Source organism: Aegilops tauschii, chromosome 7 (assembly GCF_002575655.3).
Source record: "Aegilops tauschii subsp. strangulata cultivar AL8/78 chromosome 7, Aet v6.0, whole genome shotgun sequence".
NCBI classification, from domain to species: Eukaryota; Viridiplantae; Streptophyta; class Magnoliopsida; order Poales; family Poaceae; genus Aegilops; species Aegilops tauschii.
Genome location: NC_053041.3, coordinates 533,318,238 through 533,345,141, shown reverse-complemented (window position 1 = coordinate 533,345,141; position 26,904 = coordinate 533,318,238). Strand labels below are relative to the sequence as shown.

Genomic DNA, 26,904 nt, shown 5'->3' with positions numbered 1-26,904 from the left:
GTGTCTTCATGAAGTTGTCTCGCCAACTATTACTTCTACTACTATGGCTAACGGTTAGCAATAAAGTAAAGCAATTACATGGCGTTTTTCATGGACACGCAGGTTATACAATAAATTAAGACAACTCCTATGGCTCCTGCCGGTTGTCATACTCATCGACATGCAAGTCGTGATTCCTATTACAAGAACATGATCAATCTCACACATCACATATATCATTCATCACATCCTTTTGGCCATATCACATTGTTGGAAATATGCCCTAGAGGCAATAATAAAATGGTTATTATTATATTTCCTTGTTCATGATAATTGTCTATTGTTCATGCTATAATTGTATTAACTGGAAACCGTAATGCATGTGTGAATACATAGAGCACAACATGTCCCTAGTAAGCCTCTAGTTGACTAGCTCGTTGATCAATAGATGGTTATGGTTTCCTGACCATGGACATTGGATGTCATTGATAACGGGATCACATCATTAGGAGAATGATGTGATGGACAAGACCCAATCCTAAGCATAGCACAAGATCGTGTAGTTCGTTTGCTAAGAGCTTTTCTAATGTCTAAGTGTTGGTAACTCAAAATAAAAGGCTACGGAATAAACGGAGACTAGCTAAAGGTGAGATGACGATATGTGTTGGAAGTGTTTCCAAGGTTGATGTGATCAAGCATCGCATGCTCCCTCTACCATCGAGATTGGTGTTAAACCTAAATAATTGTTATTTGGTGTTTGCGTTGAGCATAGACATGATTGGATTATGTTTATCGCAATACGGTTATTCATTTAAGGAGAATAATGGTTACTCTGTCTATTTGAATAATACCTTCAATGGTCTTGCACCTAAAATGAATGGTTTATTGAATCTCGATCGTAGTGATACACGTGTTCATGCCAAAAGATATAAGATAGTAATGATAGTACCACATACTTGTGGCACTGCTATTTGAGTCATATTGGGATAAAACGCATGAAGAAGCTCCATGTTGATGGATCTTTGGACTCACTCGTTTTTGAAAAGATTGAGACATGCGAACCATGTCTATTGGTATATATGCATGAAGAAACTCCATACAGATGGATCATTTGGACTCACTTGATTTTGAATCACTTGAGACATGCAAATCATACCACATGGGCAAGATGACTGAAATGCCTCGTTTTCAGTGAGATGGAACAAGAGAGCAACTTGTTGGAAGTAATACATTTTGATGTGTGCAATCCAATGAGTGCTGAGGCACGCAGTGAATATCATTATGCTCTTACTTCACAGATGATTTGAGTAGATGCTAAGTATGTTTACTTGATGAAACACAAGTCTGAATTATTGAAAGGTTCAAGTAACTTCAGAGTGAAGTTGAAGATCGTCGTGACAAGAGGATAAAATGTCTATGATATGATCATAGAGATGAATATCTGAGTTACGAGTTTGGCACACAATTAAGACATTGTGGAAATTGTTTCACAACTAATACCGCCTGGAACACCATAGTGTGATGGTGTGTCCGAACATCATAACTGCACCCTATTGGATATGGTGCATACCATGATGTCTCTTATCGAATTACCACTATCGTTTATGGGTTAGGCATTAGAGACAACCGCATTCACTTTAAATAGGGCACCACGCAATTCCATTGAGATGACACCGTATGAACTATGGTTTAGAGAAACCTAAGCTGTCGTTTCTTAAAAGTTTGGGGCTGCGACGCTTATGTGAAAAAGTTTCAGGCTGATAAGCTTGAACCCAAAGCGGATAAATGCATCTTCATAGAATACCCAAAACAGTTGGGTATACCTCCTATTTCAGATCCGAAAGCAAAGTGATTGTTTCTAGAAACAGGTCCTTTCTCGAGGAAAAGTTTCTCTCAAAAGAATTGAGTGGGAGGATGGGTGGAGACTTGATGAGGTTATTGAACCGTCACTTCAACTAGTGTGTAGCAGGGCACAGGAAGTTGTTCCTGTGGCACCTACACCAATTGAAGTGGAAGCTTATGATAGTGATCATGAAACTTCGGATCAAGTCACTACCAAACCTCGTAGGTCGACAAGGATGCGTACTACTTCAGAGTGGTACGTAATCCTGTCTTGGAAGTCATGTTGCTAGACAACAATGAAACTATGAGCTATGGAGAAGCGATGGTGGGCCCAGATTCCGATGAATGGCTCGAGGCCATAAAATCCGAGAGAGGATCCATGTATGAAAACAAAGTATAGACTTTGGAAGAATTACTTGATGGTCGTAAGGCTGTTGGGTGGAGATGGATTTTAAAAAGGAAGACAGACAATGATGGTAAGTGTCACCATTAAGAAAGCTCGACTTGTCGTTAAGATGTTTTCCGGCAAGTTCAAGGAGTTGACTGCGATGAGACTTTCTCACTCGTAGCGATGCTAAGAGTCTGTTGGAATTATATTAGCGGTTACTGCATTATTTATGAAATCTTGCAGATAGGATGTCAAAACATTGTTTCCTCGACGATTTTCTTGATGAAAGGTTGTATGTGATACAACCAGAAGGTTTTGTCAATCCTGAAAGATGCTAACAAGTATGCAAAGCTCCAGCAATCCTTCTAAGGATTGGAGTAAGCATCTCGGAGTTGGAATGTACGCTTTGATGAGATGATCAAAGATTTTGGGTTTTTACAAAGTTTATGAGAAACTTGTATTTCCAAAGAAGTGAGTGGGAGCACTATAGAATTTCTGATGAGTATATGTTGTTGACATTTTGTTGATCAGAAATGATGTAGAATTTCTGGAAAACATACAGGGTTATTTGAAAAGTGTTTTTCAATGGAAAACCTGGATTAAGCTACTTGAACATTGAGCATCAAGATCTATAAGGATAGATCAAAAACGCTTAATAGTACTTTCAAATGAATACATACCGTAACAAGATTTTGAAGGAGTTCAAAATAGATCAGCAAAGAAGGAGTTCTTGGCTGTATTACAAGGTGTGAGTATTGAGTAAGACTCAAGACCTGACCACGGCAGAAGAGAGAGCAAGGACGAAGGTCGTCCCCTATGCTTTAGACGTAGGCTCTCCAGTATGCTATGCTGTGTACCGCACCTGAAGTGTGCCTTGCCATGAATTAGTCAAGGGGTACAAGAGTGATCCAGGAATGGAGCACATGACAGCGGTCGAACTTATCCTTAGTAACTAGTGGACTAAGGAATTTTCTCGATTATGGAGGTGGTAAAAGAGTTCGTCGTAAGGGGTTACGTCGATGCAAACTTTGACACTAATCCGGATGACTCTGAGTAGTAAACTGGATTCGTATAGTAGAGCAGTTATTTGGAATAGCTCCAAGTAGCACGTGGTAGCTGCATCTACAACATGACATAGAGATTTGTAAAGCACACACGAATCTGAAAGGTTCAGACCCGTTGACTAGTAACCTCTCTCACAAGCGAGATATGAACAAACCCCATGGGTGTTGGATTCATTACAATCACATAGTGATGTGAACTAGATTATTGACTCTAGTGCAAGTGGGAGACTGTTGGAAATATGCCCTAGAGGCAATAATAAAATGGTTATTATTGTATTTCCTTGTTCATGATAATTGTCTATTGTTCATGCTATAATTGTATTAACTGGAAACCGTAATACATGTGTGAATACATAGACCACAACATGTCCCTAGTAAGCCTCTAGTTGACTAGCTCGTTGATCAATAGATGGTTATGGTTTCCTGACCATGGACATTGGATGTCATTGATAACGGGATCACATCATTAGGAGAATGATGTGATGGACAAGACCCAATCCTAAGCATAGCACAAGATCGTGTAGTTCGTTTGCTAAGAGCTTTTCTAATGTCAAGTATCATTTCCTTAGACCATGAGATTGTGCAACTCCCGGATACCGTAGGAATGCTTTGGGTGTACCAAACGTCACAACGTAACTGGGTGGCTATAAAGGTGCACTACAAGTATCTCCGAAAGTGTCTGTTGGGTTGGTACGAATCGAGACTGGGATTTGTCACTCCGTATGATGGAGAGGTATCTCTGGGCCCACTCGGTAATGCATCATCATAATGAGCTCAATGTGACTAAGGAGTTAGCCACGGGATCATGCATTACAGAACGAGTAAAGTGACTTGCCGGTAACGAGATTGAACGAGGTATGGGGATACCGACGATCGAATCTCGGGCAAGTAACATACCGATAGACAAAGGGAATTGTATACGGGATTGATTGAATCCTCGACATCGTGGTTCATCCGATGAGATCATCGAGGAGCATGTGGGAGCCAACATGGGTATCCAGATCCCGCTATTGGTTATTGACCGGAGAGTCGTCTCGGTCATGTCTGCGTGTTTCCCGAACCCGTAGGGTCTACACACTTAAGGTTCGGTGACGCTAGGGTTGTAGAGATATTAGTATGCGGTAACCCGAAAGTTGTTCGGAGTCCCGGATGAGATCCCGGACATCACGAGGAGTTCCGGAATGGTCCGGAGGTAAAGATTTGTATATATGAAGTCTAGTTTTGGCCACCGGGAAAGTTTCGGGGGTCACCGGTATTGTACCGGGACATCAGAAGGGTCCCGGGGGTCCACCGGGTGGGGCCACCTATCCCGAAGGGCCCCATGGGCTGAAGTGGGAAGGGAACCAGCCTCTGGTGGGCTGGTGCGCCCCCCATGGGCCTTCCCCTGCGCCTAGGGTTGGAAACCCTGGGGGTGGGGGCGCCCCACCTGACTTGGGGGGCAAGTTCCCCCCTTGGCCGCCGCCCCCCCCTTGAGATTGGATCTCTAGGGGCCGGCGCCCCCCAGGGCCCATATATAAAGAGGGGGGAGGGAGGGTTGCGCATCCAAGCCCTTGGCGCCTCCCTCTCCCCCCGTAACACCTCTCCCTCTCGCTGAGCTTGGCGAAGCCCTGCCGAGATCCCCGCTGCTTCCACCACCACGCCGTCGTGCTGCTGGATCTCCATCAACCTCTCCTTCCCCCTTGCTGGATCAAGAAGGAGGAGACATCTCTCTCAACCGTACGTGTGTTGAACGCGGAGGTGCCGTCCGTTCGGCGCTAGGATCATCGGTGATTTGGATCACGACGAGTACGACTCCATCAACCCCGTTCTCTTGAACGCTTCCGCTCGCAATCTTCAAGGGTATGAAGATGCACTCCCCTCTCTCTCGTTGCTAGTTAATCCATAGATTGATCTTGGTGATGCGTAGAAAATTTTGAATTTCTGCTATGTTCCCCAACAGGCGGAACTGCCCCGCCCTCGACTTTTAAATAGTATACAGTATACTATTTTTGTATCCATGGATTGTGCTCGCGCCATGGAGCAAAGCGTCTAGAAAACGGCAGTACACATGTACGGAGTATACAGCACGCCCGTCGCGTTCGCGTCGCACCCCAGACGGTCGGTCGGTCTGGCACGCTGCTCTCCGAATGGAACACGCGTCATATTGCGTTTGCACACACATGTGGGACGGCAATTGAGAACCGACCATAGGCACACTCCCCGGCCCCGCAAGTCGGGTGACTTAATAGAAGAGGGAGACGAGCGATAGTACTAGAGAAGTGTTGTACTACGTTGGTGCCTGGACGATCCCTGCAAGACATGGAAGATCAGTTCGTCCATGCATGTGACCAGACTCCAGCAGACACGCCTGGATTGGCTATCGTGTACATATCGTGCAGGCTGTGTTGTACATGGCTGTACTTGTGGTGAGAAATCTAAAAAAAGGTTTCTTGTCATCTCGCAAAATTAGGTGTCATGTGCTTCGGATCACTGCGAGGGTTAAACAGCGACAACTGAGTTGGGCTAGTCATTGGGGGCACATGCATGAACAGTGACTACTCGGCTGCCATCTAGGTCAAGCCGGCTATGTTAATTAGGACATCTATCAACGGACCCCTTTTCTACGAGTTTATCTTTAATTTGAGCTTTGTTCCTCGTCTAGTTTGTCCGTCGGGATTCATGTTGTCTCCTTTGGGCAGTGAGGTTATGATTTCTTGTCATGTGGCATTTTTTTGTGTTATATGTTATAATCCGGCGCTTCAGATCAAAATGACGACAACTGCGCCTCCGGGCCACGTGCATGAAGACTTCTCGACAGTCATTGACGAGGTCAAGCCGGCTCCGGTAGACAAAAGAAAACTAGTACTACTCCACTATATAGGCAGGAGCCTCCGCACTTGCTTGCTAGTGTTGCTCTCTTCACACTGTCTCGGCCTCTCCAGATCTAAACACGACAGCGGTGGCCACACACTCTCTCTCTCTCTGCTCATCGCTGGTCACAGATCCAGCCGGATCGTCTCCGCCGGGGAAGGTGAGAAGGTGCAACGTTCACGCGGTCGTCCTTCGCGACGGCTCTTACCCACTGCTGGGCGCGTCCCGATCAGCCTGCCTTGCCATTCTCTCCCAAGCACCGCTGGCGAGGGAGGGCCTCCGACCCCTTCTTCCTCGCTGCCGTAGTGTGGGCAGATCCGGCCTCCCACCGCCCACCTAGCGACATCCCGGCGACCATCAGGTATAACTTCCTTCGAAACCGGCCTTGCTCTACTTCCCAAGCTCCTGACGTCGCTGCATTTGTATCTTTTACTATTTCTCAGGCCCCCTCATAGATAGGATCGATCGGTTGTTCGAAAACCACCTAATTTTTTTACGTTTAAGAGGTAAAACTAGTTCATGCACTCGAATCTAGTACTACTTGGTTCAAACAAGGAAGAAAGGGGGTGGGGGTGGGGGAGGACTTGTTACCTGAATCTAGGACTTGGTCGAAAGAGGAAATAATGGGGGCGAAAAGTAGCAGAGACTGGCTATGCAACTGGTCTCTAGGTCTAATAGGGAAATAAAGGGAAACGCAGTACAAACTCAATATAAACCCGATCTATTGGTTGAAAAAGGAAAGAAAGTGGGGACTGGGGGACAAGTCAACAGAGTAAGTCCAGCACTAGATTTGCTAGCCTCACACAGTACAAGGTGGCTATACCGAACAAAAATGGGACCAACCCAGATATCCTGTTCTGATGTTTGTTGCCCCGAGCCACTCTTATGTAATGCCACTGGTAAAATGTAGCAGTCGCACTGTTAAAAGTAAGGACACGTTAAACCAATGTTGTTTTCAATGTAATGCCTCCAGTAATATGAATCAATGGCACTTCTTTACATGTCCTGCTAAGATTTCCCATTAAGATAAGTTGGTTCTTTTCGTTAGAAATGCAACTGTCCTGGTCCGCCTACTCTCCCGTGCCCAAAGTAATGTCGTATTTAACGGTTGTCATAGTTAATCCTAATGCCCACACTAATATCTAGCAATGCCAGTGCTTTAGAAATTGCTACTGTCCTTGTAGGATTGCCATTCAGATAAGGAACATGCTTCTTTTCATTTGATGCATGTTCCATCACTTGTTAGTCACCCTCCTTTCCACCATTTTTGTGCAAACAGAGATATACATTTCATGCTCGATCTTAGTTGAACTGCACAAATGATATCCAAATTATAGTTGAGCATTCCAGGAGCTTCACAACCAACCTTGATGTTGCTCAATTTTATTGCAACTAATGAAGAAGAAGCTCTGTGGGTTTCGTTTTCTGATGTAAATGGAACCGGGGCTGGAGCCCTTTTCTTAAAAAATTTGAAGAAGCTGCTAGCTCACGGGACATTGCTTCGTTTTAGGTGAACTGCACCAAAAGGTCCCATGAATTGAATCATCCATGTTGGTGACTGAAAGAGCCAGCTTCAGCATCCCAGTCTAAGCACCCCCGGCCTCCATCCTTGCGACGCACGGTACACCTCGTTTGCCACCTGCTCGACCCTAGCGTCACTGATAAAATGAAGTAATAATACAGTTAAAATAGAGCGAGTGTCATCTCTATCATTTCATTTCCAATGTAGATAAAGAAAGTGCTTCTCTTTGTTAATGTATGTTTCATCAACTAGTCCCATTGTTAATGTTTAAGCGTTTCTGCAAACTGGGGTGCTTAATTTTAGTTGATATGTACAAAAATAGAGATTTGAATGTCTCAAGGCGCCTCCTTGTACTACCGCTGTACACTGATGTTCATCACTGGCAGAAGGTGTATCTGGGAGACTTGGGACGATGTCCAGTATGAGGCGTACCGTATGAGGCGTCGCAGGGCCCATCTCGCCCTCGCAGCATGGCATACTATGATACTATCGCAATATTTTCTTCTATTTATTTTGTGTGTTCCATCAACTAGTGCCACTATAATGTAATCATGCTTTTTCATTATCTGTGCAAACAGGGTTATTCAGCTGCATTTTGGTGGAACTGCACAAATGTACGTATGGAACCGGCATATATGCAGAGTGCGAGGTGTGCCAAGTAAAAATTACCGACACCAACCATGCTGCATGCATGCATTGGCATCCACCACCACCAGTGGATGTGTGGCGCTCTCTGTGGATGGATCTTTCTCGACAAAAAATCATCTAACCAAATACTAGTAGCTTATATTGGCAGTTTTCTAGGGAGTACTCTTTTCTGAAAGAAGCACCAATCTATTTTTCTTTATTTGTACACTGTGTCACAACTTTGACCCAAAGGTCCAGAGCTATTTTAGGGTGATTGGCATAGTACTCGGAGACTGATTGTAAGCATGATTTTCATTAGCTGTCACACTGATTGTAAGAGGTGGAAGATTAGGTTAGTGCGAAGCTTACCTTAAACCCTACCGCCGCCGTTGAAACGAGGCGAGCGTCGAGGGAACCGTGGAGAACGGCTGGGAAGCGACGTCGCGCCATCCGGCCTCCTCTTGCGGTGGGAGAACGAATACTCCTGTGGCTCCGACTGGCTCTGCACCCTCACGAACGACACACCATACTCGATCGATTTGTTATCCTCTGGGTGCTCGACCTTCGACCTGTACGCCCACCACCTCCGCCTGACTGTCACCTCGGGCGAATCTGTCTGCTCCATCGCCCAGAGGAGATACTCGATGAACTCGGAGGACTGCGGCGTGACTGCCGCCGAGGAGTACATGTACATCGCCGCCCTCATCGCCGCCGTCTCGCTCTTTCGCATACATTGCCACATGGCCCGCACCGTCCTCGAAATCTCCCACTCATTGTCAAACCAACTAAGGATCTCCTTCAACCTGACTAACTTTGCCTGGTCGCCGCCGGCGATCTGCCTGATTCGCTGCTGCATCCTCTCCATAGATGTCCTTCTGAGTGGTCCGGTGCTAGCTTTGGAAGATGGGAGGAGAGACGGTGGTCTTGCAATAGAGAAGAGGGAGAGGCGAGATGGTGGTTTTGGAATGGAGATGATGGAGAGGAGAGGAGGTGGTTTTGCAATGGAGAAGATCAGAAGAGGGAGAGGCGAGACGGTGGTTTTGGAATGGAGATGATGGAGAGGAGAGGAGGTGGTTTTGCAATGGAGAAGAGGGAGAGGAGCGTGCGGCGGCGATTTAGGATTGGATGAGAGGGCCGGCGCGCTGTGAATGGATCAAAATCAAAATCAATTTACCCTTCAATTAAGAAAGCGACCCCACATTAACTAGTCTCCCTTTTATTCTGGGTCATAATTGACCATGATTTTCGCACATAAAATATATGTTATACGTTGCAAAAATAATATAATTTGAAAGTACATTCAGATACGAACCAAATGATACAATTTTTGGTGACATGCATTCACATTTTGCTTGTCAAATACAGTACGTGGTCAAACTTTGACCCAAAATACGCAAAACAACAAAAAAATAATTCCAAGACCAGCGCCGCTCTTCCGCTCTTCTCCTCTTAAACCACCGCCGCTCCTCTCCTGTTCCAATCTAAATGCAGCGCCGCTCCTCTCCTCTTCCATTTCAAAACCACCGCCCCTCCTCTCCTGTTCCAGTCCAAAACCAGCGTCGCTCCTCTCCCATTCTAATCCAAAACCAGCGCTGCTCCTTTCCTCTTCCATTCAAAAACCACCGCCGGCGAGTGAAGGTGCTGTCGAGAAGTAGATCGATGGAGGAGTACAACCGATATGTGAGGATCGCAGACGGCGACCCTGTGAAGCTAGCTAGGATGTTGGAGATACAGTCTTGGTTTGACAACAAGGACCAACTAGCGGCGACGGCGACATCCATGGCCAAATATCTGCAACAGAGCGAAAAGGCGGCGATACTCCCGGAGGGAGTCGCGCCGGAGTACATAGAGCTGCTCCTCTGGGCCATGGAGCAAACAGATTCACCGAATCCGATCGTGAGGGAGCGGTGGTGGGAGTATCGATCCCAGATGGAGCATCCACCAGAGATTGAAGGATCGAGCATCTACAGGGTGCCGTTTGTGACGGTGTCCTGCCAGAGCGAGCCGGTGGAGTCTTCGTCGACCGAACCCAACTGCAAGAGGAGAAAAGCAGTTGGCCCGACTACGCTTCCCCGCCATCGTCTCCCTCGCCGTTCACATCGTCTCACGGGGTGGCTGTCTGCCGCCGAGGAATAGGAGGGGGCTGCCCCCCAGCCCAATAGTCGGGCAGGTTGTGAATTGTCAGGAGGAGCTTAGGGTTGTCAGTATTTGCAGGTTGTGAATTATGTTTTGTGTTGTGTATTTTGAGTGTACTTTCAGATATGAATGTCTTTTGAATTTCAGATTTGCAGTATTGAGCATATGAAGTATTTTATGAATTCTAGAGATCTATTTTTAGCACTTAAAAAATGTAGTTTCATAGGAGTATAAAAGTGCAGACAATGTGATTCTCAGAGAAGAAATTGCAAATTTCAGTTTCAGATAAGAAACTGCAACTTTCAGAGGCAGAGCATTTATATTAACACGGCCTTTTCAAACAGGGTTAACATCAATGTGGAAGTTTTATTCATGGTCGAAAATGGAACTACCAGCCAGTTAACATCATGCTGATCAACATTCATGCATATCACATCTTCATATGATGCACAGTCAAAATGCCCACACAATGTCGAGTGTGCGAAACACAGAGAAAACGAGGGACGAAGTTTTGGCAAGTGTTGGACGTGGTTTTGGGCTGCCCCGTCTAGGCTTTCATTTTTAACATGCGCAGCCCACGACCTCGGATGGGAGGTCCATAGGCCTGTTTGTATTTTCTTAGGGCCATCATGTATCGACCGGCCTATGGACCTCCCATCCGAGGTTTTATTTTTGGCAGCCCAATTTATTTATTTTTTTGAAGAAAACCCATAGGTCTGTTCTATTTTTCTATATAAGAATAGGAACGCCAGGTCCAACTTATGTTTCCCTTCTAACTATATTATATATATTTAAATTATTGTATATGTTATTATATATTATTTTTATTGTGATCATATATTTAACAGATACTTACATATGTAAGAAAACAATATCCCACATCTTATTAACTTATAAAAATAATTTCTTAACAAATAAAATCCTGGTTGTTTTGGCATGAAAATCCTAGTGATTGTGTACAAAAGCTTGGTAAAATTTAAGGACGAATGTAATAATATCACTTATTATTTAAATATATTTATAACAAAATGCTCAACCCCTTTTTATTTTTTGATAACATTGCTGGCCCAACCCAACATTATAATTAGAATCAGCCCAGCAAAATCGTGTATTTCGAGAAAGTGCAAATGGCCTGTAATTTTTTAGGAAATAAAATAAATGGGCCGCATGGAGGCTACATTATTTGTTCACCCAGCCCAGCTAATGGCTGTAATTCAAAAAAGAAGATCAAATTGACTGTAAATTCTACCGCGCCAAAAAAAGACTGTAAATTCTGAAAAAATGGGTTGAATACGTGCCACATTTTTGGATGCTGAAATGTGGGCCAATAGGTCGAAGCCAACGCAAGTCGTTGTCAGTTTAGTCAACAAATGATTCTGACATGTTAGCCGTTGAATTTACATCCAACGACCGGCATCCATCTTCAATCTCTCGTCTTCTTCCTCCAGCGCCGCCGGGACCACCTCCCGCCTCCTGCTGCTAGCAGCTCTGCTTAGCACGCTTCGCTATGAAGCGCTACTCCACCGTTGGCCAGGCCATCCCTCCACCCCTCCACACCTCCTGTTCTTCTCCACCGACTGCCGAACCACACCGCACTAGAACCAGTTAACCCTCGTACACCTCTCCGTCTGCGACTCTACTCCCGCGTCTTCCCATCTCCGGCTCGTTGCTGTCCGGGGCCTCGCCGTCGTCCACCACCTTGGATGCGCTCAGCGCGGCGTGGTCAACGTGGTCAACGAACGACACCATCGGAAGTAGACTGTGCGTGGAGAGGCTGACAGCTGGGTCCACGGCCGCACACAAGGAAATGCCTCCTTATTACGCGCAAAATAATGATTCCTCCACCTGACATCTGGGACCCACCGGAAGGGCCTCTGTATTTCGCGAAAATAACGTGCCCCCCGCTGACATGTCGGACCCATAGCTATCTTCGCACGCAAGGAAGTGCCTCCTTATTACGCACAAAAAAATGAATACTCCCCCTGCCAGCTGAACCCAGCATAGTGGGAGGCTGACTTGTGGGCCTACCAAGTTGACGGGGACGGAGGGCTTTGTCAACTTAGTCAATATGAACGATTCTAGCTCCTGTTACCGTACGATGTTCATCCAACGGCCGTAGTGCTTCTTCAACCTCTGGTCTTCTTGCTCCAGCCGCCCAAACCAGCGCCGGTCGTGCCGCGTGCTCCTGCCTCCCGTGGCCGGCTGTGATGCCGCGGAGGCCTCACCGCCCTACTACTCCCACCGCTGGCCAGGCCATCCCTCTACTCACCCACACCCCCTGTTATTCTGCGGCTACAGCAGCCTCACACCGCAGCCGAACCAGTGAACCCTCGTACTCCTCTTCGCGTGGGCATCCACTGCTGCGTCTTCCCCGGCTCCGAGTCGTCCCCTTCCTAGTCCTCGCCGTCATCCACCGCCGTGGTGCTCTCGGCGCGGCGTGGTCAACGTGGTCAAGGAACGACTTCCATCGGACGTGGACTGTACGTGGAGAGGCTGACAGCTGGGTCCACGGCCGCAGCAAGGAAGTGCCTCCTTATTACGCGCAAAATAATGATTCCTCCACCTGACAGCGGGGACCCACCGGACGGGCCACCGTATTTCGCGAAAAAAACATTTCCCCCTGACTGCTGGGACCCACCAGCTACATCTTCGCACGCAAGGAAGTGCGTCCGGGCAAAAAAAAACGATTCGCCCCCCTGACTGCTAGGACCCACCAGCTACATCTTCGCACGCAAGGAAGTGCGTCCGGGCAAAAAAAACGATTCGCCCCCCTGACTGCTGGGACCCACCAGCTACATCTTCGCACGCAAGGAAGTGCCTGACAGTCGGGACCCACCTGGTCGAAGCGTACGTAGCGTTGTCATTCTGGTCGCGAACGTGTACGTACATATATACTGGTGGATGTAGAGGCGCGCACGTGTCGTAGTAGAGGCGCGTACGTGGCGTAGTAGAGGCGCGCACGTAGCATGTACACATACGTACAACGGCCAGGGTGCAAGAAAGAAAATACGGCCACGTATGTGTACATACGGGCGGGGTCTCGAACGCCTACTCGCGCATACGTACGGCCAGGGCTCGTGTACATGGCTGGGTCGGAACGGAGAAACAGCGTCGTCCTCGTGTTCATGGGGAGGCAACGGAATGCGTCGTGTTCATGGGGAGGCAACGGAATGCGTCGTGTTCATGGGGAGGCAACGGAATGCGTCGTGTTCATGGGGAGGCAACGGAATGCGTCGTGTTCATCGGGAGGCAACGGAACGCGTGGGAGCCAACCGGCTGGGTCGGAACGGAATGCGTGGTCGTGTTCATCGGGAGGGCTTGGACGGAACAGGCGATGGAAACGAGGCCTAGCATACCGCAAAACGGAGGAAACGGACCTCCTACGTTCGAAACGGGGTCCTGTTGATCGGGAGGGGTGTGGCGTACCGCAAAACGGAGGAAACGGACCTCCTACGGTCGAAACGGGGGGTCCTGTTGATCGGGAGGGGTGTGGCGTACCGCAAAACGGAGGAAACGGACCTCCTACGGTCGAAACGGGGGTCCTGTTGATCGGGAGGGGTGTGGCGTACCGCAAAACGGACGAAACGGACCTCCTACGGTCGAAACGGGGGTCCTGTTGATCGGGAGGGGTGTGGCGTACCGCAAAACGGACGAAACGGACCTCCTACGGTCGAAACGGGGGTCCTATTCATCGGGAGGGGTGTGGCGTACCGCAAAACGGGACTCCACGGGATACTGTTCATCTCCACCGTCGACCTCCTCCAGCCTCCACGGGCTACCTCGACCTCCTCCAGCCTCCACGGGCTCCTGTTCATCCAGCCTCCACCGCGCGCTACTCCACCGGCTACTGTTCAACCACCCCTCCACGGGCACCCCTCCACCGTCTACTGTTCATCCAGCCCTCCATACCACGGGGTCCTGTTCAACCACCCCTCCACGGGCACCCCTCCACCGTCTACTGTTCATCCAGCCCTCCACACCACGGGGTCCTGTTCATCCAGAGGCAACGCCACCGCTCACTGTTCATCCAACCCCCCCCCTCCCGCAACGCTCACTGTTCATCCAATCGACCGGCTTCAGTTAGCAGCAGTAGCGAAGGAATCGCTCGATCGAGTTCAGTTAACAGCCATCGATCGATCGCTCGGGTTCAGTAACGCGTAGCCTGCAGTGCAATCGCTCGAGTTTAGTTAGAGCCCAACGCCTCGCTCGGGTTCAGTTAGAGCCAACGCCTCGCACACACGCGCGTACGTGTACGAGAGAAACGCGCATCGCTCGGCCCCCGACCTCCCACCGTAACCGGGCTCCCCGAAATTTTCCTCCCCCTCGCTTCTACCACGGTTTTTTCCGTCATGGACGGCCCAAAGAATGTCATGCAGCTGCGTCTCCGGCCCGCCCAGGACGAAAAGCCCATTTTCTGTCATGATTTTTTGTCATAGAAATAGGAGCCCACCACATCTATGATGATACCGGGTTTTGTCACAATTATCGTCATAGAAGTGTCATATGTATGACAGATTTTTTTTCCTTCGGCCCAAAATGTCACGGATGTGTCTTTTTTTGTAGTGGTAGCCCAGCCACGCTATCTGTCGCTGTCGCACTCCAGGCGGTGCCCACAACCTGCGTCAAGTCCAGGTGGCGTTCCCAAGCCACCTCGTATTTAAATGAGCGTGGCCCCAGTTTGCATGCATGCACATAGTCATATCTGAGCAACAGTGGTATTTGATCTGATGAAGCTGCCGTCTTGTGTTCCAAATTTGCATTTGGATAGGCTAGGATCCAGCATGGGGTAGCTATGCATCTGTCCAGGCGCACCCGAGTATATGTACCACCCGTCACCTTTTTCTCGAAAGTCCAACTGTTTCCTCTGTACCCTATATCAACCAAACCACATGTATCAATCGCGTCCCTGAACGCATCCATCTATGCTTGGCTTCGGTTACCAACTCCGTCGTGCTCATTGGCCTGCAAAACCTCATTGAAGTCTCCTATTACTGCCCAAGGGAGGTTACTGGCATTGGTGATGCCCCGCAACATATTCCAGGTCTTGTACCTTTCTGGGACTTGAGCTCCACCATACACAAATGTAACTCTGCTTTTGACATCAACAAAATTATCTGCAATCACATCAATGTGGTACTCAGAATACCCAATAACTTCAATCTTTATTGAATCATTATTCCAAAAAATTCCTAGCCCCCCACTTCTACCATTGCTACTCACAACAAAGCTTTTATCAAAGCCTAAAATACCCGCAAGATTCTCCACTCGGGAGCCCTCTATTTGAGTTTCTAGAATACATACGATAGAGGGGGCATGTTGCTTTGTCATATCACAAAGCTCTCGAACTGTCGCGGGTTTGCCAGCCCCGCAACAGTTCCACACTAGGAGACTCATTGCTTTAGGCACGGCCCATCTTGGGGGCCCGCCAAACGCTCATCATTGTTTAAGCTTGCAATAACAGTCATCACGGTCCCCTTGTCCGGACCCGGCGGTGTGAGCTTATTGCTCTTTGGTCCTTGCTTGGATGTAGGGCTAGGAGGCACTTGTCTGCCGGTGAGCTCCGGCGTCGTGTTCTCTCCATGTGTTAACATGGGCATGGGTCCCAGGAGTGGTAAACCCGTTCCAGCAACCTGTCCAGCCCCTCTCTTCCTATTTCCTTCAACTTCTGGCATGGCTGGCTCGTAAGCGTCCTCATCCATATCTGCCTCCTTTGACCCATGGTTCCACCCCTGGTTTTGCTAAGCGTCCTCTATTGGCTCCTCTTCCCTCCCCAGGTCCAGTGCCTGGACCTCTGAACCATGTAGCTCTTAGATCCTTGAAAACCATAGCCTTTGGAGGATGAACACCATTGCCACACACTCCTTAAACAGGTGCCCTAGATTTCCGCACACCGCACACCAATCAGGCAGCCTTTCATACTTGACACGGAAGATCTCTCTCTTCCCTTCCACAACCAATGAAACCGCGTTCTTAGGAGAGGGGTGATTTGGAGCTCGGGCTCAGCTGCTCCCGATATCTTCCAGTGTTGGGATGCGAACAAATCCAGTTGGAGTGGCAGTTGCGATCGCTGATAAATGAGAGATACGGTGGAATACGACAGCAAACAGTTGATAGTACGGGGGCCGTGCGCGTAGAGGCCTCACGGACGCCGCGGCGCGTTTGTCTGGGCCGTGGACCTGCACGTTGTCTTTTCGTCTGGGCCGTGGACCAGGACGTCTGCTTTTTTTCCTGGGCCAGGGATCAGATAATGGGTCCGTGACGGGAGTCGTTGTCTGAGCCGCCTGCCGGTCGGCGGGGCACACTGAGCGTGCACGTGTGAGGGAGAGAAAAAAGAAAAGGATATCTCCTTCGATTCGCCTGGTTCCTTCTGGAGACCGCCGCTGGCCGCCGTCCTCAACTGCTGCGCGGGTAGAAAAGGTGTGGAGCTGAAGATCCCTAATGCAGAACAGACACTTATGCAAGCGATTCGCTATCGATTTCGTAGGTTCCTCGTTCGGGAGGAATTTGCTGATAACCTTGAACAGCCAGATCCTCCTTTACTTGTTACAGAATGGGGCTGGGAATCATGATGCTGATGCGGCGAACAGTTGGTCTGGTATGGCTCAGGTGGCCGGCGAAGATGACTCGCCCGTCGCGCAAGAGGATCCCCGGCGTCGCCGAGCTGCATCTCCGACGAGGTCTGCTAAGTCAACCGACCGGGTGGACTAAAATGTTAGCGAACAAATCCAGACGCCCCACGACAGAAACCCACCACCATCCCCTGATGCATCTGTGGCTACTGTCTACATAGGGAAAAAACTGCTAGAACTGAGCTCTGCTAGGCCATGAATTTAGTTTTTGTTACTTAACCGTCTGCGGAAAAATGCAAATTATTTTTGCATATGCAAAAGATGAATCTTTCAGTTTGGGAAAAAAAAGTTCACGCATGCTCATACCAATTTACATGTGAGATATGCTAAAAACTGAATCTGTGTTAGATCATCAGTACTTTAGTGATCCAAAAGCTCTTATATTTCTTTAAGGTGGAGTTATATGAATATTTTGATATCATGATTTATTTTTCAGACACTTTTAACACATTTAAGATGATGTTCTCGCATTTGAGAGGGGCACCTGGCTAGTTAAGTAGTTAAAAAACTCAATGAAAACATACACACGGTCTACTGAATCTCAGTTGATTGGAATCTGATACTGAAAGCTCATACTATTCCAAACTGCTGGACGTAAGTCGCGGAAGGTAGCAAGATGGACCAGCTTAGCCTCGTTGCCAGCAGGGGGGTGCAACAGAAAAAGAATCTGTGGTAGATTGTTCGCCGCCGGTGGGGGTTGCTGCACTTGGGGAAGGGCCTGCGCCTGGATCTGGCCCTGGATGGCAGCAGGAACCACCTGGGGCGCCCCGTTGCCCTGCTGGACACCAAATCTCTGACCGGCTGGGTGCATTCCGGCTTGCCGAGCGGTGGCGATCTGGTGAGGGGTCATCCTTCTGCAGTACGCTAGCTGGAACTCGAAGAAACGACACTGGCGTGCCTGCACAGAAAAAGAAAGGGAAAACCACATGCATTAGGCAGGTCTGAGCTTTCACAACTGATCTGTAGGATGCGACACATTCTGATTCGGAAGAAGAACTTACATCGTAACGCACACATTTGTAGAACCGCTCCCCTGCTTGTTGTCCGGATCTCTTGACGTTGGTGACAACCTGGTCCCCGCAGAACAGGCACGACATGACAGGGAGAAGCCAATCCGCTGGGACGGGGAGAGAGGTTGACGACGATGCGGACATGGCGTCGAGGATGAGGTTGCAGATGGAGATGGATGCGGATGGAGAAGGGGATGGATGAGCAGTAGGAGACTTGACAGAATAAATGGCTGCGTTGGGCGGATGGCGAGCGAGTAGCTCACGGCATTTATGGCCGGGCGACGCCGTCTTAGTGGGGAGCGGTTTCATACGGCCCATTATGGCTCAGATAAACAGCAGAGCCATCCCTTGCCTTCCTGTTCCACGACGGCGTTGCAACGCCCCGTCTCAATAAATGCGCGGCTGCAGCGGATGGGAAAACACCATATACGGCTGTGAAATGCAAAAAGACGCACGGATCTTGACGCGAACTATCGGCATAGATATCGGGATCAGCTAATGGATGAGAAAAGCTTACTTTCCGGGTTACCCTTCGGACTTTCAGCTGTGGCAAAGGCTCCGAGTCGGAGGGGAGTAACGTTACCTCTTCAATCACCGGGTTACTGGCGCCGGTGTCGTCCTGTCAGTAAGCAAGTGTTGATAAGGCGGACAGCATCAGACAACATATACTGCAAGAATTTAAAAGGTTTAAGGGTTACCTCTGACTCGGAGCTATCGCTTAATTGCAGCAGCTCCGAAGCAGTGGGTCTGTTTCCCTTTTTGCGAGGGGCGGCTCACTTGGCAGCTTTCTTCGCCTTCCTGGCCTTCTTGGCCGCCTCATGGTCATACTTGACCCGCCAGAATTTATCATCAGCCTGCGAAATACAGTAATGAGCTCTTAGTAAAAGGACAGGTAAAACAAAATGGAAAGGTTAAAGTCAGCGGCTTACCGCTGGGGCTGGATTGGTCTTGCAGAACGGGGCTAGCCCGGTTCTTCCACAGTCTGCCAGGCTCTCGTTTAGCAGAGCCTTGGTCTCTTCTTCAGCAACGTCTTCTGGAAGATCATTGCGACTGTGCCTCTGCGGGTCATCCTTTCGCCCGGTGTACTCACACATTAAGCCGGGGCGGCGGCTCAACGGGATCACCCGCCAAGAGATCCAGACCCGGACTAGGTCTATTCCGTTCAGACCGTTGCCTAGCAGGGCCTTGATCTTATTGATCGTTGGAAGCAGAGGCTGGCGTTCCGCGGCAGACAGCTTGTCGGATAGCGGATGATTCGGCTCCAGGTGCGTTGGGCGAAAGCCGGGCAGCGGGCTTTCATCAGCCGGGGACGTGTCTTGGCAGTAGAACCAAGTCATGTTCCAGTCCTTGGGGTGACTTGGCGGTTCTGCGTAAGGAAATAGGCAGTCCCTGCGCCGTTGGATGGAGATGCCGCCTAGCTCTAGACTTGGGCTGTTTGCGCACTCGGTTTGGCGGTTCAAATAAAACAGCTCTCTGAAGAGCAGCAGACTCGGCTCTTCTCCAAGATATACTTCACAAAAAATTTGGAAGTTGCAGATGTTGGATACGGAATTGGGTCCTATATCCTGAGGCCGAAGGTCAAAAAAGTTGAGCACGTCCCGGAAGAATTTTGAGCCGGGCAGTGCGAAGCCCCGGCTCATATGGTCTGCAAAAATCACTACCTCCCCGTCCCTCGGCTGAGGTCTCTCTTCGGACGGGTCAGGGGCACGGTAGGACATCACTTCCTTCCTGGGCAGATATCCGGACTTAACAAAGTTGGCCAGGGTCTCATCAGTGATGTTGGATCTCATCCAGTTGCAAGTGATGGGAGCTTTGGGAGGCATGGTGACGGTTGGTGATCTATGATAAAGAGGAAAGTGTCCGGGTTAATTATAAGCCGGAGTTTATCATTCAAGTTACAATGACGGCTTATAAAGGGGACTAATGGTATGTATTGACATGGTGGGTTATTTAAGCCGTCGGAGCATTCAAGATGAGTTGGTCATCTGCGGCTTACTACGGTTAAGTCGGAAGATACTACAGAGCATGGTTCTCTTTAAACCGGAAAAGTTCTACGGCGCGTGTTTTCTTTAAGTCGGAAATATAAGTCGCCAAGATTCAAGGGTTGCAGTTTTTACTAAGTGTGGTAAAACAGATTTCATACATTACAGTAACTTTTTCGGATCAAAATGGTCGGGCAAGATGAAAATTTTCTAGACCTAAAGAAACAGAAACAAGAGAAGTTCTTAAGGTGGAACATGGTTTTTAAGCAGTGAAAAGAGGATTTTTTGCAGATAGAATGGACCTCGAACAGTTACTGCAAAGGGTCTATGAAGAGTTAAGATCAACGGGGGCAGTGGCTACAGGGGTTACCGAAACTTGCGGCAATGGTGAAGAACGCGAAGAACACAAGATGAACCCTACCACAGATTTGTTCTAGCAAGGCAGGGAAGACTCACCGGAGTTGAGGAAGAGCGAAGGTCGCCGCCGCTATCTGGTCCGGGTCAGGGTGATGCAGCGGCCGGGTCGGTGAAGATCAGGGGCGCGACGGTGGCGGCGGCGGCAGAAGCTCGGGCAGAGGAACGGCAGCGCGAGGAAGAAGAATGAGAGTGTGAGAAGAGAGTGCCGGGCCGGCCTATTTATAAGGCCGAGTCATAAGTGGGCGCGGGATTCAAGGAGGCCACGGCGTGGTTATCTCCCCCTCACGGCGCCTCGATTTTCGCAAAGACAGTAAAAGCAAAGATCCGTTGCGGATCTGGCGGAGTAAAAAACGGACTTAATGGAGGATGACGTCACGGCGGATTATCCGGAGTCCAGAGGATGACGTCACTCCGGGTTATGACTTTCACATGAATGGTAAGCCGGAGAATTTTTCTGTCTGCAGAGCTGAAGATTGACACGAGCCGGCTCAAGTCAATCTGGGGCCTAATGTTGAGGATATAGACCTGGGGGTCACCCGCCAGGAGGGCCGGGTTACTCCAAGGATCATTACCAGAAGCCCGGAGCTAAGTTTCAGGATAATGGGCCAGAGATGGGCGGAGACCCGGATATAGCTTAAAGCCCGTAGTTACAATCATTGTTATAGTAGACTTGTAGTGTAAGGCAAGTATTGTTTAGAGTCCGAGCCGGACACTCTTATGAGCCGGCCGGGACTCTAAGGGCTGCTGGGCGTCAGCCTCCCTATATAAAGGGACGACCCGGCAGCGGTTTAAGGGCGACAACAATTGGATCGAGAGCCGGGCATAGCTGTTTAGCTCCCTGGCAATCGTAACCCTAATCAATAACACCTCGAACTGGACGTAGACTTTTACCTTCACCGTAAGGGGCCGAACCAGTATAAACCCTCGTGTTCCTTGTCCCGCTTAACCCCTTCAAGCTTCCCAATTGCGATGGCTCCACGACTAAGTCCTAACCCGAGGACATCTGCCGTGACAATTCCACGACACACGGATCTTGACGCGAACTATCGGCATAGATATCGGGATCAGCTGAGCCCGAGCTCAGAAACAGATTTTCGGTTCTTGAGAGGCTTGGTTACATCAATCTTTACCCGAACTCGTACAAAATTTCCTTCAAAGTCGACTTGGGCTCGGCATAGATATATTGACACGAGGAAAATTGTTCAGCCTTTTGCCGCTCGGTCCTTCAGCCCACCATCGCCCACGGCCCACGCCACAAGAGATTGGCCGCCTGGCCCTGCGGCCCAGCGATTACCACCCTGTTGGCTCAGCGCCGCCCTTGCGCCGACCGGACTCCGCGGCCGCCGCGCCTTCTCACCGACTGCCAGTGCCAGCCAAGGAAAGCCCCGCCGCGTCGCGTCAGCGCTACGCTGATCCGTCAGCGGAGTGAAGTAGGCCGTTTCTGGCGGCGGGGAAGGGGGTCTTTCGTAGCAACGGCGAGCCCCCTACCCTAAACCCTAGGTGCGACTCGCCCCAGCCAAGCGCTGTTTCCGGATCCCCCCCCTTCGCCGGCGATGAACCGGCGGCCGGAGCTCTGCAGGAACTACCAGCGCGGCAGGTACCCCCATCCGTCCCCGCTCTGATTCCACCGCGGCCACGGATTCCGATTGGTTGCCCTTGCCCTGGCCCCGCCGCGCGCGCACGCCGTGGATTTGTATGTAATGCCGGTTCTGGATGCTGCGTGCAGCTGCAAGTACGGGGCGCAGTGCAGGTTCGTGCACGCCAACTCCAACCAACAGCAGCAGCAGCAGGCGAAGCCCAACCCCTTCGGGTTCGGCGCCGGGAGCAGGCAGCAGCCGCAGCAGCAGCCGTTCGGTGTGCAGTCCCAGCAGTTTCAGCAGCAGCAGCAGCAGCAGCAGAAGCCCAATCAATTTGGGTTCGGCGTGCAAGGCGGCGCCGCCCAGCAGCGGAACGAGCCTGGCCCGGCCAAGGTTCGTCTGCCTCCACCTTAATGGGGAAGAGTTCTTCCTCTGTATGATATTTCATCAATTGCACAATTATATCATTCATATGGATAGCTGTGTGTGACTGGTGAATTGTTGTGTCAGCCTTTTCAAAATAAGTGGGTGAGGGATCCCTCGGCGCCGCCGACGAAGCAAGCGGAGGCGCAGCCAGCACCGCAGGCGGCCCACACGTGAGTCTCAATGCCATGATGCTATAATACTTTTGATCTTGCTTGACTTGGTTATGGGCGAGTCACTAACATTGCAAGTTCTTCTCCCAGATCCTGTACAGACCCCGAGTCCTGCAGGCAACAGATATCTGATGACTTCAAGAATGAGGCTCCCCTGTGGAAGCTTACTTGTTATGCTCATCTCAGAAGGTAAATCGCACCTTATGCTGAATGCTGCTTCAACAGCTGCCCTAGGCTATGTAGATGTTTATGCGCATAATATTTGGTTTTGTTGGCACACAGTGGTCCTTGTGACATTACGGGGGATATTAGCTATGAGGAGCTGAGAGCTAAAGCATACGAAGAGGGCAAACAAGGGAAGCCTATGCAGTCAATAGTAAGCTTACTGGCAGTACCACCCTTTCTTTTTCATGGTATTTTTTGGCACTTGAAGTATTTAGTCAAACATTACTGCGACTACATTGTTTTGATCTCATATGTACTAGCGCAATGCTATGTAAGTTGTAACACAAATTTTTTATGGAATTTTTTGTTACATTAGCAAGTGGTTACTATATGTACCTTGTGTTCCTGCATTCCTGCTTTATCATCGTTGGTAGAGTCATAGAGATATGTGGAAACTTTCCTTGTGGACATGGTCTATGCCCGTGAAAATGCTCCAACATAGAGACTTCTAAGTGTGGGTTTAACAAAAAAAAAAGATCGACCTTTGTAGACTGGTCACTGTAAAGTTGGTTAATTGTTTCCGAAATTTCTTAAGAACAAACTATCATTCCTTAATTTTTCTTTCTTCAGGTTGAAGGAGAAAGAAATCTACAAAATGCAAAGTTGACGGAGTTCACTAATTTGCTGAACAAGGCACGTGCAACACCAAGCTTTCCTACTGCAGGCTCCTTCCCAGAAGTGAAAAATAACTCAACCTTTGGGAGTTCTCAAACTAATGGACCACCTGTGTTTAGTAGTTTCAATCAACTTGGAGCAGCAACAAATTTTGGATCTGGGCCAAGGTAATACTCTGATTATGGTCTTGAATAAACTGTTGATTCGGTTACTCTGTTAGTAGTCGGCGTTTTCAAGAATACTCGGTTACCATAAATTGTTATGAATATGACTGATCATTTTTCTTTGCATCAATATGAGTGATCATGTTTATTGTGTTCTTGTGTTTATAATCTGAACTAATGCATCTTATGCAGAACTGCCGCACCAGGAGTTCCAACGAATACCATTTTCGGTCAGCCTACACAGTCTACTCCATCGTTTGGTGCCCCTACTTTTGGCAGTACTGGAATGAGATTTGGAGTTCCAGGTATATGTCTTGTTGATCTTTGAAACTGTAGTTCTAGTTTTTGGGTCTAAGTTCAAACTAGCTTCATGATTGAACTATGTACAAGAATTACTGAATAGAGCAATTGAAATTATGGTCTAATATGCACTGGGCCTAGAAATTTTACTTCTTTTTTCTCCTCAAATTGTGTTAACTGTCATGAATGTTTTTGTCTGTTCACCACATGCAAATGGGTACAGCGAAATGATCAAGATGAAAGGCCTGTTGAATGAAAATGCAAAGAGAATATTTGCATTTCCCCTTTTGATGTACAATGTCAAATTTTGTTTTATGTTACTCTTTGGATATTCTTTCATGTCAACATTGAGCTCAAACCTAAATTGGTTGCATATCTGCATGACTACGCCATCAAAAACGATTCCATACGATATGTTGCCCCAGATGAACAATAAAATTAACTAACGGTCTGAAATCAGATTACTTTTAACTGTTTGAGTCTATCCTGTCTCCAGATGCTTTTTCTGATTTCTGACCGTTAAATAATTTGGCACATATTGATAAATGAATGTTATACAATCATTTTTGGCAAGTTCCACGAGGCTGTTTCCGTCTTGTGTATGTGCACCATGAGGAACCAGGAATGGAATCTGAATGTACATATTCGCTGTCCTGGTGTATGACGAAATTCTTTTGAACAATGATGCAAACTATTAAATTTCACAATATTGTCATAATTGTTATTCCATAGCAGGAAGTTCTACTGTTGCATGAAAGAAGGTGGTGCATTTGGCATTCATCAAGTGAAATTATGACCACTGGACAGAGATATGCATTAGCACAAATACATCGCACCTGTTCAAAAGTTCATTCTTTGCCTTGCATATTAAGTATTCAACAATCTTCTTTGAAATAGATCCTGTTATTTTCACCCTCTTATGGTTATAAACATTTGCTTATATCCCTTCTTTAGGAGATCTGCAGAAATTATTGTGCTTGGGTGCCTTTTTAACATTTTCAAAAGTTGCATATGCAGTTGGGAGCCATACATCAAAGCAATCATTTGGGAGTTACCAAGGCTCGAGCATGTCCAGCAACAGCAATTTTCAGAACTCTACTTCGTCTGGCCATCACAGAGACATTGATAAGCAGTCAGTGGAGTTACTTAATGGGATGACACCACGTACAAGTGCCATGGACCAGGCACCTGTTGAGTAAGTTCCTTCATTATTCTAATTTATATATGTACTCTGGGCAAGAACCATAACCCATTAATGAGAAATAATTGAACACAGATTCTTAGATTATGTGGTGAAGGTTTTCAGTGTATTACTTCCTTTAATATTCTTAGTAGAAATATTATTTGTACAAGTTTCAATTAATATTTGTACTACTTTCTTTACTATAAAATTATATGCTCCTTGGTAAGACACAGTTTTAGGAGAACATAAAAAATCAATTAAACCTGGCTGTTTAACCATATTATAATATATTTTGTTACTTTGTTGATTTTGACTTATGAATTTATAAAGTATCTATCTGTAACAGAGTGAAGTTTCACTACTTGTGCTTACCCTTGCCCTATGTTTTTATTGAACAGAGACAGTAGAAATGAAAAACAGGATGATAGCATTTGGCTGAAGGAAAAATGGGAAATTGGACAGGTGTGGCTACTTTCCTCATATACATCTATGGTTTTATTTCTTAAGAATGTTTGGCCACAAACAATTGTCTTTCCTGGTGGCAGATTTCTAGTTGTTTCTGTAAATTTCTCTTCACCATTATGGCAAGATCACGTTACTTCTTAACTGATTCACAAGCTGTGGCATGCGTGCATAGCTCATCTCCAAGTTATCTCCAGCATCTAAATTGGTGACACACACACGATTTTGCTGCTTCTTTTTGAAGGCATAATATTTTAGTTATTAGGAATTTATGCCTTGATGTCTTATCTGTTTACTTACATTAAAGTAGGTTCTTCTCCTGCTTTGCTTTATCTTAATTGTATACCAACTATAGGGAGCGCATATAAATTTTTCTGTGTCTGGATAATTAGACATTCCTGGTGGGAGTCTGGAAAAACAGTGAAACTTCTGCTAGGAGATATACTGAATGCTTCCTCGTTCTATATGAAAACTGTGTAGCATAAATGTTACTGCTGAGCTAGTTTTTTATGTTATCAAGTTTGCGGTATTTATTTACACGAAACTCCTTTTCAGATACCGCTGGATGAGCCGCCACAGAGGCATGTTAGCCATGTATTCTAAGAAGTCGCGGAATTTTGCAATTGTGGAGGCATGATCCTGTCAATGCCCTTTAGTGGTTTCTTTCTATGTAGTTGAGGTGGCATCAAAGTCTCCTCCTCCTGAGGTATATATTGATTGTTTTTGATCCTCCCTTGTCTCCAAGAAATCTCGTCTGCCGTTTCTGTTTCTGACCGCATATCGATTCTGCTATGTTTCAGCTCAGTGATGATACGGAGAAGCAAGCTGGAGAGTGTACAATAATGTAGATGAAGGCAGATCGATTCGATGCGGTGCTTGGCACCACTTACTTTTGCTTGCCCCCGTTTACAGAAGGCAACTAGAGGTAGAAACTATAGAAAGCAAACAGTTGACCAGTCTCTGCTGCATGTAGTACATCATGTGTTTATTACATGCCTTATTCATGAAGTGATATGCGGAGGAACCAAAGTAAACCGGAACTGATTCTAGCCGAACAAAAAAGAAAAAGAGTGAGAAGTAAACCAACACTTAACACGCTGTGAAATCAAAAGATGGCGTGAAGGTGTTCACATTCAACGGATGTTGGATAGTAGTACCTGTTTCGAAACTCAATGCGCTTGTGTAACTGGATGACAATCCAGCAGCAACTGGATAACAAACATAAACTTCCTACTTCCTAGCATGAGTTTTCGCAAGTTGCTCTTCCGTCTGTTGCCATGTCTTAAGAAACGTGATCATGCAAGGCCATGTTTTCAGATTAGTACCACCTTTCTGC

The 26,904-nt window shown here is 47.7% G+C and overlaps 1 protein-coding gene and 1 long non-coding RNA gene across 4 annotated transcripts; one reads left to right on the top strand and one right to left on the bottom strand.

Annotated features, from left to right (window-relative positions):
- Nucleotides 1-17,569: 17,569 nt before the first annotated feature.
- On the bottom strand, nt 17,570-18,513 carry LOC109759367 (uncharacterized). Its single transcript, XR_012189560.1, has 2 exons — nt 18,039-18,513; nt 17,570-17,935 (listed from the first exon to the last, which is right to left on the bottom strand). It is a non-coding gene; the product is annotated as an uncharacterized lncRNA (long non-coding RNA).
- A 3,137-nt stretch (nt 18,514-21,650) lies between these two features.
- On the top strand, nt 21,651-26,653 carry LOC109759364 (zinc finger CCCH domain-containing protein 46). Of its 3 annotated transcripts, none has more exons than XR_002232067.4 (11): nt 21,651-22,043; nt 22,173-22,416; nt 22,534-22,619; nt 22,710-22,808; nt 22,902-22,995; nt 23,415-23,626; nt 23,816-23,928; nt 24,941-25,118; nt 25,505-25,568; nt 26,124-26,274; nt 26,369-26,653. XR_002232067.4 is itself a non-coding variant. In XM_020318190.4 (11 exons), exons 1-10 carry the CDS (start codon nt 22,000-22,002, stop codon nt 26,169-26,171), a joined length of 1,182 nt encoding a protein of 393 aa, XP_020173779.1. In that variant the 5' UTR covers nt 21,735-21,999; the 3' UTR covers nt 26,172-26,199; nt 26,369-26,653. The 3 variants fall into 3 exon arrangements, 1 of the variants encoding a protein (XP_020173779.1); XR_005762176.3 differs by having other exon boundaries at nt 21,735-22,043; nt 26,124-26,247; nt 26,369-26,602; XM_020318190.4 differs by having other exon boundaries at nt 21,735-22,043; nt 26,124-26,199.
- Nucleotides 26,654-26,904: the final 251 nt, after the last annotated feature.

Excerpts from the sequence above, each read along its gene's own strand:
- LOC109759364 (XM_020318190.4), top strand. The coding sequence starts at position 22,000 with ATGAACCGGCGGCCGGAGCTCTGCAGGAACTACCAGCGCGGCAG. Across the intron at positions 22,044-22,172 it reads AGGAACTACCAGCGCGGCAG|CTGCAAGTACGGGGCGCAGT; the intron begins GTACCCCCATCC and ends TGCTGCGTGCAG. Across the intron at positions 22,809-22,901 it reads TGTTATGCTCATCTCAGAAG|TGGTCCTTGTGACATTACGG; the intron begins GTAAATCGCACC and ends GTTGGCACACAG.